This window comes from Cyanistes caeruleus, chromosome 5 (assembly GCF_971803275.1).
Source record: "Cyanistes caeruleus chromosome 5, bCyaCae1.hap1.1, whole genome shotgun sequence".
Lineage (NCBI taxonomy): Eukaryota > Metazoa > Chordata > Aves > Passeriformes > Paridae > Cyanistes > Cyanistes caeruleus.
In genome coordinates, this window is record NC_141705.1 from 36,374,286 (window position 1) to 36,389,837 (window position 15,552).

Sequence of the window (15,552 nt, forward strand, 5' to 3'; positions counted from 1 at the left end):
CATATTTGTTTAAAATATAACTGCTTATTGAGATAAAAGAATAAAAATAGACAATGTCTGGAGTTTTAAAAGGCCTGGTACTATAGTTAAAATATTTTCAGGTAACTCAACCAAAATCAAAATATTTTCATGACACAGGAGGAGAGAATGGGACCTCAAAAAGCTCTCTGGGCATTGTAATTCCTTTTGGAAATGAAGACAGCCCAGGTAGCTGTTGGAATTCCTGAGGTTATGTTAAGGAGTACTCTGTAAAAGCCATTAAGGTCAGTGATAATTAAAAAATTATTTTTACACTCTGTTTTACCTTAAGAAAAAGATAAGCCCTCAGAAAATGTTTAAAAACTGGGAAAGAGAAGCAACAATGTTACTCTGTTTTTTCTCTTTCCACCATTAAAATACCTGTTCATGTGACCATGTTCTTTCTGAGCCGTCCTTCACACAGATGTCCAGCCTCAGCTCAGTCCCTGTGGCTCCGTGTTTGCTGTCCACACAGAGGTTGGCTGCCACGTTTCGAATCTGCAAAACCAAGCAGCAATATTTCACATTAAACTGGGCTGCAGAATTGAGCTTTCAACGTAAGGGGGTTGGAGTTTAGCTCTGAAGGACTTGAGACTGATCATCAGTTATGTAAAACTGGCAAGAATTACTTTTAACAGGGTAGAGAGCCATGTCCTGGAATGAACTACTCCTTTTAGGAGCAGCTTCAGAAGAAGCAAAGCTTGAAATATTCTGCTTAACAATGAAAAGTAGGTCTTATGAAATATCTTCATGCAAAAAAACTAAGAGAAAAAGACTCTGAGAAGTTCAAAACTTGTCTGACTGCTTTTTCCATCCTGTGAGAGCAAGAGAGACCAACAGTATTAGAAGGAACAGATTTCTGTATGAGTCTCTCCCAGGCATGGGAGCAGTCCGTATGCATTCAAAATCCAGGCATGCCCTGTTCCAATCCATGCTCTTTCTTTGACACAATAACACCATTGTAAATAAGGTCACACATTACTCCCTGAAGTGCACAAAATTAAAAAGTACTTAACAAATCTGCACTGAAACTTAAGCTTTTAAAAAGTACTTAATAAATCTGTACTGAAACCTATGCTTACCCATGGAGGTTCCTCCTGCATGCCTGCTGCAAACATTGCAGTGTAACTTGTTCTTAAAAGGAAAATCTTGTTCTTGAGGCTGAAGCAACTGAGTAATAATTAATCTGTGACTATCAATTATACCAGTTATGCACTACTGCTGCCATGTAAATTTTCTTTGAAACTTTGGGTTGAAAAGTAGATTTTTGAACAGCCACCAAAATGAGCAAAATCCTAATGGATTCTAAAATCCATGCACATTTCTCCTTGAGTACCTTAGCTGGGCTAGTTAAAAATCCTTTAGACACCCCCATAATGAAAAGGATTTCTTCAAAAAACTTACTCTCTGAATGAGGTAAATAGAAACTGAGTAATCAAAGTGCATGGAAACATGCACAAATTATAAATGTATACTATATAGAAAGCATTTTTTGACATTCTGGATGCTACTTTGATCCTTTTAAAAAAAAAAGCTAGATGCTGAATGGAGAAACAATTGAGTAGCCATTTGTGCTTTTTCCTGAAAAATACTTTAGAAGTCACTGCTGTTGCCATAATATGCTGGACAAATGTACACATTGCCACTGCATACCTCACACACATCCTAAGGATGGAAAACTTCTCAGCATTGCACAAAACATTGCAAGGAAGGGAAATCCTTGTGCTTCTGGCATGCAAGACACATGCCAGAGCTACTCTGCTCTTTTTCTGATTCTGGAGGTGTGGAATCGACTCTATTAACCATATTCAAGAAAGATTTACACAGATGGGAAAGCAACAGGTAGTGAGAAAATGTAAAAACTGTCACTCTCAGGAAAGGTTTCAGGAGGTGCATTTGCTTAGCTTAGAAATTTGTAGACCGGGAAAAAGATGGGGGAGCATCAGTTTGAACAAATACCTCCAGAACCTTTGCTCCTTCACCAGAGCTCAGAGAAGCATTAAAAAAAAATTGGATCAGCCCAGTCCTAGGATATGTTTTTCTTTTTTCAATACAATAAAAGTTGCTAAAGATAAGATAAAACACTAGCTGTTCATACACACAACCAGATACAGAAATCCAGCACTGGGCAGCCCCACAGTAAAAAAGATGAAAGGTAATTAGTTCTCAACAACCTTCATTTTCAACCAGCAAAAGAGGCAGGAAAGAATAATGAAGAGAATAGAATTTAATGTCATATTTTTAAAGTTTCGTGTGAAATACCTTCTCCGAGTATAATTTTTTTGGAGAATGTTCAATCATTTCTCAATGTACTTATATTTCTATTGTATAGATAAAGATTTCTGGTTAATAGAAAATTAAATGATACATCAGTTCAATTCTTACAGCATGCAAGTTAATTAAAATGGAACTGCTAACAATTGCCATTAATAATTGGGGATATTTATGTGATTCAGAATTGTGAAATGACAGTGAATACACTCCACATCCAATTATGCTTATTGCATTAAAAGGCTTTCATAATTTTGTCTTGATGGCATTGCTCCATCCCAATCTGTCATTTGGACTGTGCAGAAAATGTGTTCAGTCCATTTCTGGAAAAGGCTTAAGCTGAAGCTACAGTTAGTTCTTTCACTGCTGGAATCTGTTTCACGTACTTTATTTCCTCCCCTCTTCCCTCTGCTCCTGAAAGGTTTGCTTGAGTTAGCTTTTCCTGTGTTTTTTGCAGCTTACATGCTAGCTCAACCTTTTTTCGTTTCATCCTTTCAGCTGCAGAGGGGTCATGGCTAGTTTTTTGTTTTCTTTTTGTAATAAGGCATTTCAGTTAAGTCTGTGCTTTTGTTCTCTAGCACTTCTGTGTGGCCTTGGCAGTTGCTAGAAACTGAACTGAGCCATCATGCCAGAGACACGGGGAACATTCTGCCAAGCATCAGCACCACACAGCCTGCAAATCCCCTAAGATGCTTCCATGGACAAAGGAAGGAAAGCAGAAGCACAGGGGTTTTTTGGTTTTTTTTTTCTCATTTATACAGGAATATGCTTTTGAACTGCTTTGTCTTCAGTCACACAGCACAATGGATTTAGGATTTTTGAGGTTATGAGTTACAAATAAAAAAACAAATAGCTAGTGTTCCTAACATGTTCCCAACATTCCTATTTGTGCAACTGCAAGACCAGGGATGAACAGGAGGCAGATTTTATCAGCCATACATGTAGGGACATACAAAACATTTTTGCTCAGCCTTAAATGACATCATTTGTACACACAGATAAGCATACAGGAAAATCACACTTCCAAGGACTTTGATGTATGCACTGACAAGGATGGTTAATGGTGATATTAAAGGCTGTTTCAGAATTAAACAAATTCTGACAGAAGCACAGGATGCTATCTGTAAGTCATTATTTATACTTAGTTCTTGAAATGCCATCCTAACTCACTCTGGGCACTGTAGTCCTTACAGGGAGCAGATGAGGTGTAGAAGCATAGAGAATACAGCATCCTAGAGCCCGGCAGTTATATTGACCAATATTCTTTGATAGTTCCAAAACTCTACAACTTTTCCTGGGCAAATGAGTTCCTGCAAGACTTGCTGTTGAGGTAGTAGCTGATGTCCTGGCTCCTGCAGCCTCGCCCCTCCTGCACTGGAGCCAGGCTGTCACTTCAACCTTCATGGAGCCAGGGAGGGGTGAGGTGGAGCGGGAGAGCCAAGCTCCCAGGGGTTCTGGGAGCTGCCCTGCATGCTCATCATGACATGAAACTGTCTCAGCCAAAAGCAGAAAGAGGGAAAGTGTAGCAATCTAAAGACAACTGAAGGTTCAACATGGTCATCTGTGAACAATGACTGTGGAGATGGTGTTAGGACAATCCCTAGGGATACAGCAACAACAGAAGCACCTTGTGCAATCAGTTTGTAGAATACTCTCCCTATATCTGATTTAATGTCTTAAATATGAAAATGGCCTTAACTCTTAGAAGACATTAGCAATATTCATTTATGTTACTTTTTTTTTTTTTGTTTGAGCAGCACTTAGAGACACTTTTAGTGCACTGCTCACATTCTCAGATAACCCTAGGGCCATCAATGTCTATGGATCGAATATGGAAAAATGAGCCACTTCTCCTGTCAACTGATACACAGTAATTTTAGAAGTATATATCCTTTGTGTGAGCCATAAAAAAGAAAAAGTCAAAGGTAAAGAAGTCAAGCACTGCCAAGAACCTCACTGAAGAAACACGGGGCTCTTATTCAGTGTGACACAGATCCTGATAAAAGAATTTGAACAGTCCAGCTGTGCAGCACTTGGTCTGTGCAGGGTGGGGTTATATCCCTTTTGTACAACAGATGTATGACACTTGCTGGGCTCAGATTGACTCATTAAGGATGAGGATGACACATTTTAAAAAAAGAAAAATAACCAAAAGAGAAGTTAGTGAGTTCTTAGGCTTTCATCTTTTTTCAAATGTGCCACTTGACTTTATGTGCGACATTTTCATGTCAGTGCTGTAAAACAGTTCTGTAAAATCCATACGTGTGGGGCTGAGAAAGGAGTATTCTCGGGTTCTACAGCATAGCACTGCTGCAGTGACTGAGACACTTTCTCATTAAATTATTGAAGTTCATGTAACAGCAAGTGAAACCAAGATTGAATTTTGACTTTTGACTGAGTAAAACAACTTTTTTTGCACCACCTTGACTGTAGAACTAGTGAAATCTAAAATAAATGACAATGTCTGATATTATGTGATTTATTTACTGTAAAATGTGTTTTCAAAGATATTGGAAACTGTGATACCTGCACAATATATTCATGCTGGATCACAGATTGTAGATTCATGAGTACTTCCTAAGAAAACACCTCGTGTCCAATTCACACCTATTGTTTTAGGTAGTAGGACTTAAAATACATATTAGAAATAAATTATTCTGTCTTAGAAAGAGCATGGGATGGGTATTACTGCTTTCATCTGGTACCAGACTTCCCACTATATTCAAAAGAATAAGGAAAAAACCCAATTGAAAACTTTCTTCTTTTCCATGGTGGAAAAGAGTACAGTTACCTCACTCAAACACAGAACTGACAGTCTCACTAACCTTAATCTGTCTGGATTTGCTGTTACAATGCTCTATGGCACATATTTCAGATGTTACAAGGCAGAACAGATTATCAAGGGTATGTACACCCTGCCAGCTACAAGGACAGAAGGCACATACACACATAAGAGATAAGGCCATGATGAGTGTAGTAAAAAACATTGCTTTGTGTTTTCCAAATGTCCTTCTTTTCTATCATAAACACATTTTTTCAAGAAATGTAAGAGTCAGATTTTAAATAAATGTGTTTTCAAAAAAAGAGGAGCTGAGCAGAGTCTGTTTATGAGATGTCTGCTTTCACACCACATGCTTTTCCTAGCTAGATATCAAAATACTAGAGCCAAACTTGTCTGCGTACTTCATTGTTTACTTTCTCAGACTAGCACAGGCAAGCAGATGTAAAGTATTTCCAAATGGAAGCAGAGAGGGTACTAAATGACAGTCACTGTTGGCACAGACTTTTGGTGTGTATAATCAGCAAGGTTTCTAGAGCTGCATGATTCTTACAAAGCAGTAACATTACAGTCTGCTTCCCTCTTTCAGCTTCTCACAGCCACTGACCTTCAAGGTTTTTCAAGATCCTCACAAGTGCCAACAAATTAATTAGAACTGCACAGGAATGTGACAGTCTCAGAAAAAAACAAGAGAAGTAGGGCTGAAAGTTCTCTTCCTGTTATTTTAGAGAAAGTGTGTTTTAGACAAAAAAGAAAATCTTTGGTCTTCACGTCCTTCCTAAGAACTTAGTGAATGCTTTTAAGGCACAGATTTCACACTGCTGATATGATTTTGCTTTATAGAAAAATTAAAAAATAGTTGGGTTTATGCAGAGATTATATTAATATTGCTGTGAAAAGAATGAATCACAAGCTCCTCCTCTTAGACCCTTTTGACTGAGTTAAGGATTGTCCAGCTGGCCAGAGAAATTACACATCTCCTGATCCCAGTCCTCCACGGACACCCATATATTAATGTGAAAGATGGTGAAGGAAGATCACAGTAGAAATCACAGCAATCTGATCCAGCCTGACTTCTACTGATAAATTCCTTACCTCTCAGTACACATTAATTTCATAAAGCTTGGGTATCAGGACCAAAAAGAAGAAACTTAAACAACAAAGGAATTAATTACTGCCAAGCAGTAGCAAACAGTAAGACATCTATATTGGAGTTTTTTTGAACGTCTGTAACTGATAGCCTATAAAGAAAAATTAAGGACTGTTAGTACCAGAGAAAGTTATTTTAAAAAGCTCACTATGAGGTAATTTGCCTTTCTATAAAGAAATTATGGAGAACAGTAGAGGTACCTATGTCTAGAAGCCTATGGGAATATACAGACCACTCTATGGATCGAATATACCACTGGGAATATACAGACTTGTGTCTGATCTTACCAAATGTCTTGGTCAAAGTTTCAACTTCATCCTCTGGTTTCAAATATATAAGTTAATTTTCTTATAGCCCCAAGAACATCTCCCAAAAAATCAGTGGAGGCTAGAACTCACAGTACAGATATGACTATGGTTTTTTAAAAAATAGCACAATACACTGGAAGAGTGAAGCCTTCTTTATATATCTTAATGAACTGAGAGGAAAAAGCCCTCTGTTTGTGACCTCTCCATGGCGTGAAGCTGCTGCAGCTCTTGGGGCAAAAGGCCACAGCAATTTTTCAGTGCAAGTAAGGAAGTAATTTCCTCTCCCAGCACTCTGTATGTTCTCATTTCTTCTGCACAAAAACTGTCAAAGCAAGGCTTGCTACAGCTCTGTTCTTCAGAAAGGTCTGACTGCAGAACATCTTTGATCACAGGTCGAAATTTGCAGCCGGCTGTTTGCTCAGTCCCTGCTCTGGAGTTGATGCTCAGATATTGGCTTCTCTTTCGTGGTCTCTCTCTTCCCTCATCCATCAATGAAGATATTGTATTTGTCTGCTACTGGTATTCAGTAATGACAGCACCTACAGCATGTAGTGAACAGCTGAGCAAAATCAGTCGTTTTCAAAGGAAAGTATCCAGGCCTTGCTTGTCACATTTCACACGTGAGCAAACCTAACTCCATGTCCACACAATTGTCCTTGTAAGGACAGAAGGAGATATGCCAGTAGATATACAAAAAACCCAAAGCAGTGGCTTCAGACCTCCTTTTTACTAAGGTGACTTTCTGAATCTAAAATCTTCTGTGACATGCAGTAATGAGTGCTACATACTTTTTTCCTCACTCTTGTCCTCATTTGGCATACATCATATGCCCTGTACACACAAAGTTTTAATGAGCTACAAAACCAACAGTTATAGTTCTAAGACATGACAGTTTCTCATTTTAATGGATAGTTCAGGGATTGTTTCAACCACTGTGAACTTCCTTAATAACACTACTTACCATCAGGTTTCCTCTGATTTAATAATTTTAATTTCCCACAATCTAAAATGTTAGATTCATTTAAATTTGATCTATTCCTTACCTCCCCCCAGGCAGCAGGTGGAGGCTCAACAGGAGGATAATACTTGGGGACATCCCAAGCCACCGCAGCCATGAACCACTTGAAATCTTTACACTTAAGGTGCTTGCGCAGCTCCTTCTGGGCAGAGATGTCACCAGTTGAGAGATGTCTGTACTCAGGCCGTCGCTGGTAAATGTACTCTGCAAACTCATCCATCCACGTCTCAGCCACTCGCTTCAGGTTCTGGGTGGCACACAAAGGGTAAACATTAATTTCTTCATGTTTTGAGTGAATGATATTCGTAACAGGGAAGATTTTAAACAAAACAAAACAAGAAATCAGCATTGCACACTGTTTTTCTGCTTAGCTGGTCGCATTTCTCAGTCTTAAAACCTGGAAAAGTTCCAGTAACCGTACGCTATCTTCATTACAGTGTTGAGTAAACACTACAGAGTATTAAGTACCCTGCTTTCCTGCTGGCTCTGTGAGAGACAGTCTTCTGTCTGTTGAACATCTTATTTTCCTTCTTTCCATTCTTTATGCATATTCCTCATATGGGTTTTTGATTAATGATGGATATTAAAGAGAAATTTCCTTTCAGCTGCTTACATTGGTCCCTGTTTTTTCCCTGTTAGTTCAGATCTGCTAATGTGGAAGAATGGTCCAAATTCTTCTTTCTGATGTATTTCACTTTGCATTTGAAAGGATCTGAATTTCAGTCTGTCATTATACTGCTTAGTCACCAAGAAATTCCTACCTAAATTTTGGGGTCAGGTCTTACAAGTGAATGTTTGGGGGCAAGCAAAGAGGAGTTGATCTGAAGAAAAAGACTTCCTGGGATAGGAGCCACAACAACCTGTGGCTTTCTGCACTCACTTGTCCTGTGAACATATCTAAGACTATTCACATTCCATGAAACCCAGTTCTGGCTGTGTTTCACAAAGTCTATTTTTGTTGGCATTTTATAGGAAACAGAATTACCTGTTTTGCTGCATAAGAATTTATTCAAATTATAATTAATTAAATTAGCTGCCTCAAATTATAAAATAAAACAAATAGCATTGCAAAGAAAAATTCTGGGTAGACTTACGAGATATATTTTATTGTTGTTTACCATGGAGAAGGGGGCATTTTTTTGCTGTATTTTTTGTTCTTAAAATTCCTCCTGCAACTCCATGCACAAAAAATTTATATGCAGATCTTGTAGTGGAGTTTGGGCTTGGTCTAGTCTGTATTGCTATGGCTGCCCAATAACCTTTTATCCCACCAACAAAGCAACATCTCTCTGGATAACATTGAGACACTAGGGTATTCTTGTTGCTTTGTTTGTAAAAACAAGACAATCAAGTTTTATAATATTCTTTTTGTAGAACACTAACTGCAAAATGCTGAGATTCACTCTGTAATAAGCTGGAGGACAACATACATCTGCTTATCATCAACATAAGGTAATGTTTCTTCTCAGAACATTCTCTGCATCTAAGTAAGCTGGATTCATACTCTGCCTTCAAGATTCATTGGAAAATTCTTCTCCTGAATTTTATTAATCCACATAAACTGAATGTCTCTGATCTAATAAGGCTTATCTGAATACAAAGACAGCAAGACACAGAACAAAGAAAGTAGTTTTAGCTGACACTGCAAGATAACTTTCTATGTGCTTTCTCTCTGTGAAGCAAATATGTTAAACCTGCAGGGATAAAGCAAGTAACATTAAAGCAGTGTAGGAATTCACAACACTCATATCCTTATTCAAAAAATGGCTTGTGCCCCACATAAGTTTGGCTTGTGTTGTAATTTCATGAAGACCTAAATAACTTTATCAGAAACTAGAATTCAAGAACAGAAACTGGGTAGGACAAAGAAAACCACAAAAAAAATCAAGAACATCATCTAAATTATAATCTCACCTATCTGGCAGAAAACCTGTAACGCAGAAATTTTCTGACAAGTGAAAATGATATGTGATGAGATTTTGTACATGAGGCAAAAAAAGAATAAATTATTAGAAGCATTAAGAAAAAAGCCAAAATAATGAAAGTATATGTGATTTGTAGCATATCTTTCACTGCAATGCTGCATAACTAATTTGCTACAATGCAAATGCAATTTAGGACTGTTCTATAATATGGTTTTTTGCAATCACTTCATCTACCAGACTATTTTCATATCTAAAAACCATACTATAAAAAGAGCCATACAGTAAAAATACAGTAAAAATAATAAAAAAAATTCTCTTAGGAAAGAAAAATTCAAGTTAAGTCTTGCACCACATCACCAGTATTAAGAGTAGTCTCTGATAGACTTTTTTCTTTAGTTACTTGGCTGCACTAAAAGGACTGCATTCTGCTTTAGATGATTGTTACTGATAAAACATGAGTCCAACAAAAATCTCGATATTACACCTGGTCACTAACTCAAAATTCTTATTCAACAGTCAAGAACTTTTTGTTTTCCAATAACACCTTTATAACTATTTGGGTTTCATGTGTGTTTGTGTGTAAACCCATCTAACACTGTATTAAAAAAAAAGTCAGTTCTTCCCACTATTCCCCAAGTATCAGGCAGGACACTTTGGACAAATCTATTAAAAACTTTGCTTCCCTGCTCTTCCAAGACCACTTTTTCCATCATATGCTAAAGATCACCTGTAATGAACTTGTATATTATCCTTACTATGTTTATTCATTGATATTAGAAGCCAAACCCTTATGAGGCAGCTCTTTGAATTTCAATAAGTTTGTTTTAAAAATGCAAACTCCTGATTTGCTAGCTCTAAATCTCCAGGCTACTTATGATCATGACCAAAAGGAACACTGTGTTCTGGAGTGGTGAGAAGCTGTTTCTGAGGCAAGCACTCAGCATCTAAACAATTTAGTTTTAAAGAGGTTTGTTGATCTCAGTTAGCCTGGGTTAGCATTTCTTATCCTTATTACCACTATGCAAGCTCAGAAATCACCATACTTCCTTTTACCAGAAATGTGTCCAGACTAGTAGAACTCCCCATACTTGAATTGAATGCAGTCAGGAAGAGCTGCTGTACTGAAAGCTGGTTTGGTGCAACATTGCACAGGAAAGGGAAACATCATTTACATTCTTATTTAGAATGCGCTAACCCAGCATGTTCCTGGAGCAAAAACATGGGCTGTCCAAGGTGACATGGGTGAACTAGTAAGCTGAAAATCCTCATTCTGTGGCTGTCTAACAGCATGATGAATTGCAGAGAACCTCTTAGGATCGTAACTCTTCTCTGCAAATTATGGCAGGGAGCTGGAGCACAACCAAAATGAGAGCCCTCATATCTGAGCACTTTAGGCCTACCAATCAAATGACTTACTGCAAGGTAAGGATGTGATTTTGAGTCCAAGTCTTCCAGAGCTGCCATTCCCATAATCTGGGTGGATGTTTGACATAATGGATATAGGAAAGACAATTGTCACTTCCTCCTTGCTTGACCCTTAGGTGAGGCTAGATACAATCTGAGCATGTCATATAAGCCCCATGAGTGGGAATGGTCTTGAATAGCTACCCGATCTTGACAGAGTCTAGCTGTAAACCAGGCTTTAAGCAATTTGACTTTGATATGATTTTACTCTGTGTACACTGCCACAGAACTTGCATGTCAAAGAACTTTAAGAGCCTACTAGATTAGGTTGTGTTTTGTGAACGTCTTACAGCATCATTTAAACACTCATTTAATTTTCATCATAATGAGACAGTTAAATTTCAGTGGAACTAATCTTCAAATAATTTAGAGTCAACAGGAATTAGATTTGAATCTTCTTGATTTCTATCTCCTGTTACTATTTATGTAATCTTCTACAGAAAACTCCTTTAAATGCCTGTTTCTCAAATGGCATCAAATATCACTATAGGAAGAACCAGTTTTGGTATATCTTTGTGGTAGATCGCTCTTGCTTGGATTCAATCTGAAAATCTCATGTAAATGCATGTGGAAAGGAAAAAATGAAAAATAGAATTATAGAATCATTTAGATTCAAACTGACCTCAAAGATCATTGAGTTCAGCTGTTAACCCAGCACTGCCAAGTCCACCACTAAACCATGTCCCTAAGTGCCACATCTACATGTCTTTTAAATACCTCCAGGGACGGTGCCTCAACCACTTCCCCGGGCAGCCTGTTCCAATGCTTGACAACATGTTTCTACAGCTGAAAATGGCGGAGCTTAGCTTGGTTGACAAATTCATTGCAAGGCTACAGATGTCCAGATTGGTTATTCTTCATAGAAAAAAAAAAGGAAAAAAAAATTAAATAAAAACAATTAAATGAAGATCAAGTAATTATTAATTATTTACATGAATTGACACACAAAATAAAGAAGTCATAAGGATTCAAAGTGGACATCTGAGGAGTTTCTCAGGACCTATCCAAGAAGAGCAATGACAATTTGTTCTCTCTTTTGTCATTTTCAGTGAAAAGTTTCTGTATGAGTCAGTCCCAGTGGTATTTTCAGTAGATGCATATTTCTATATGTTAGGTTGTAGCAGCAGTCACAAAAAACCCTGTGAGATGAATACAACAGTGACAGCAACCACACTGAATCATCAGCTGTCATCAGTTGCTCATTTATGCATTCTTGATGTAATTTTAATCACTGTTACAATTTTACTCTCTGGTAAATTCTTTACCACTAGGCTTACATTTAGACAAGTTTTTTTTAAGTTTATATGAAGTCACTGATTTTACTTTGTAGTTTTACCCAATAATAGTCTACAAGACATTAAGTTACAATGTCACTGACACATGGATGTCATGGTTTAACCTCAGCTGACAAGTAAGCACCACACAGCCACATACTCAGTCCTCCTTAAGGGGGTGGGAGAGAGAATCCACAGAATGGAAGTGAGAGAACTCAAGAGTTGAGATAAATAGAATTTAACAGGGAAAGTAAAAACTGTGCACACAAACAAAGCAATTCAACACTTCCCATGGGCAGGCAGGTGTTCAGCCATCTCCAGGAAAGGAGGGCTCCATCACGCCTAATGGTGACTTGAGAGGACAAACACCATCACTCTAAATGCCATCTCTTCCTCCTTCTTCCTCAGATTTATATACTGAGCCTGATATATGGTCTGGAATATCCCTGTGGTCAGTTGGGATCAGCTGTTCTGGCTGTGTCTCTTGCCAGCTCCTCCCCCTGATTGCTGGGGGATGGTGTGAGGAGCAGAAAAGGCCTTGACCTAGTGCAAGCCCTGCTCAGCAATAAGGAAAACATCTCTACACTGATAAGAGTTTCCAGCACTAATCCAAAACACAGCCCCATACTAACTATTCTCAAGAAAATTATCTCGATCCCGGCCAAAGCCAGCACAGCAGACTTCAGTAAAAGAGTTTAAATCAACTTGACTGGAGAGAGACAAATGAGGACTTCTGCACTTGAAAAAAGAAAATTTTTCACGGGCCATTTTGTTCAGTGAGTAAAGCAGATACATCTCTGTGATTGAGTGACTGTCCTTTTTTTAAGTGTGTAAGATCACCTGTCATTTTCAAGAGACGTGATATTACTCAGTGAGAAGAACGCAGACACTGGCCATGAGAATGGAACAGCAGGGTGAGACAGAGACATGTCAAAGCATGGGTCTATAAATATTAGCTTCAAGCAAAGTTTAACTGGATTAGTCCCTTATATGAGAGGGGCAGTTCCTCATTTTGTCACCGTGGCTGGTGTGCTGGCTTGAGATGACAGCACTCCTAAGAGAGCTCCTGAGCTATACTGCAAGTCAGCACACCTCCATTCTCTAGATGCATCTTTTCAAATTAACATTTTGGATGCAGCAGTTGGACCAATACAACAATTTAATTCCTGTTCTTAGTTTCTCCAGATGTTCTAAAGATTTTTATCAAGTGTCACTAAAGGAGCACAATGGTTCTATTTGTTTCATTTCACCTGCATAACCTGTTTTTTCTTCTTTTGTGTCTATCTCACTGAATGAAACTGGCCCTGATCTCAATCAATAGACTTTACTTTTGCCAATATTAAACTACTGTTGGAACATTTGAAACCTGTAATGAGATCCTATTGTCCTGCATTTAATTGGAACATTTTCCAGGAAGCTAGATGTTACCAGTTGGTATTTGTCACATAAGCCAGGACATCAAAATCACTTTCAATTACACCAATCAAATATGAATCTCCACAGCATGTCTGAGGCCCAACTGTATTTTGGTTGTGAAATGCAAGAGGGAATATTACTGTTTACTTGCCAAGAATAACACAACAATCTTGGCAACAACTGACATATTTATCTCTTCTCACTAGTAAAATTCTAGTGGGATTATTTTTACCTCACCTCTATCATTTTACTAATTTAAATTTTTTTATTTTTATTTTGTGAAGCACGGTATTGTTGCTACTTCAAAATGAGTGTCCTGTTTACTTCTAAAAGCAGCTGCATTTAATTTGGCTGGAAATAATATAATACACAGTTTGTTTTGTACAAAATGTATTTAAAAAGTGCATTGGGATCTACTCAGTCAAGACAACTCTATGGTCCTCTGGAATATGGGTAGCATAATGTTACAATGAATCAGCACAGAGAAAAGAACAAAGTATGACTGGAGAAGCTCATCCAATAAGTATGGATTAATATGCCAGAAGCAGCAGGGTACAAAACTCCAGAGCGCTCACGAGGAGAAAAACAATACCCTCAATTTTGTGCAAAGGCCCTTCCATCAGTGTCAGAACACATTTACAATTTCTGTGTATTTCTACAGCAGAAAAACAATAAAACATTTCCTGGACAATAACCACAGTCTAGTGATGTTCAGGTTTCAATACTTTACCCTGCCCACATCAGTTAATCCTCAATGGAGGGTTTCATACCTTTCCCCTTCTTCCCTAACTCCCTTTTAATTTACACAGTGCTACTGTTTGTCAATATTTCCCCTTCTTGGGTATCTTATTTTGGTTCTTTACACATAACTAGGTCTAAAACTTAACTAGGTTTCATATCAGAAATATTTATGTAAAAAACCCCAAGAACGAGCAAAACCCAACCAAACAAAGAGATGTCTGCAGGCATAAAAGAAATGCATCTGCATGGAAGACAGCATTCTAACTAGGTGACAAAGCTGGTGTGGTATATAAATAAATCTACGAGTTAGCACAGCTGGCAGAGAGGCAAGAGCCTATTTATTTTCAGCCAGTTGTCTGCAAATACCTAGAATTGAAATTCTACAGACGTCATCTGAAAACAAAAAGGATTTCATTCTCTCTATAAAAGTCTGCATCTCCACCAGGTACACAAAAATAATAATTTAAGATCCATGCATTGGATCTTGCTCACATGAGGCCAACCTACAAAATTTGGGGGCAGAGATGTTTCTAGTCATAGTGAGGATGCTGCCTGCCCCAGCTCTGTGGCTGTGAGGAAGCCGTGGAACACAGAATGACACTACAGGAACATCTCCACAGATTTGCTGGCTGCTGCCATGCTTGCATACAGACTATAGCCTATCCCTGCAGCTGAGCCGGGAAGAATTCCAGGGTTTGACTCCTAACAGATTTATTTAGCCTTGTAACTTCAGTTCCAGTGCTAGCCTGTGGAGTAAATCCTGACAAGTGGCTACCACCACTTTGATGTAGTTATTGTCCAAGAATATCTAGTTCTCCATCTTCTTTGTGATTTTTTTGGACAGCTAAGCTGTCTATCAATTGCAGTCATTAATGTAAAGCAAAACTTCTATTCAGATTGGAGCAAACATAAAAAAAAAACAAACAAAAAACCAAAAATTAATTTGCCTTTTTTTTAAGATTAGAAGATCAAGGAATCACAAAATGGGTAATACTGGCAGGGACCGCGGTGGGTCATCTGGTCCAGTCTCCCTGCTCATCCCAGAGCACATGGCACAGGGTTGTCTCCAGATGGGTCTTGAACATGTCCAGTGGGGGAGACTCCACAACCTCCCTGGACAATCTGTTCTGTTGCTCATTCAAACAGTAAAGAAGTTCTTCCTCAAATTCTTTACAAGAAGGTGGGACT

The 15,552-nt window shown here is 38.2% G+C and overlaps 1 protein-coding gene and 1 long non-coding RNA gene across 5 annotated transcripts in view; one reads left to right on the forward strand and one right to left on the reverse strand.

The window, feature by feature from the left end:
- The window catches only part of LOC147653044 (uncharacterized), a 78,123-nt gene that overhangs the window by 44,412 nt on the left and 18,159 nt on the right, over positions 1-15,552 (forward strand). The window lies entirely within an intron of this gene.
- GALNTL6 (polypeptide N-acetylgalactosaminyltransferase like 6) overlaps positions 1-15,552 on the reverse strand; it is a 424,227-nt gene that overhangs the window by 15,050 nt on the left and 393,625 nt on the right. For 3 of the 4 annotated variants that reach the window (XM_086890290.1, XM_023924965.2, XM_023924966.2), the window contains 2 exons: positions 7,570-7,791; positions 400-516 (listed from right to left, as the gene is read on the reverse strand). In XM_086890290.1, the coding sequence (XP_086746416.1) occupies positions 400-516; positions 7,570-7,791 (339 nt within the window). The remainder of the gene's footprint in view (positions 1-399; positions 517-7,569; positions 7,792-15,552) is intronic. The other variant, XM_086890291.1, reaches the window with a different exon arrangement.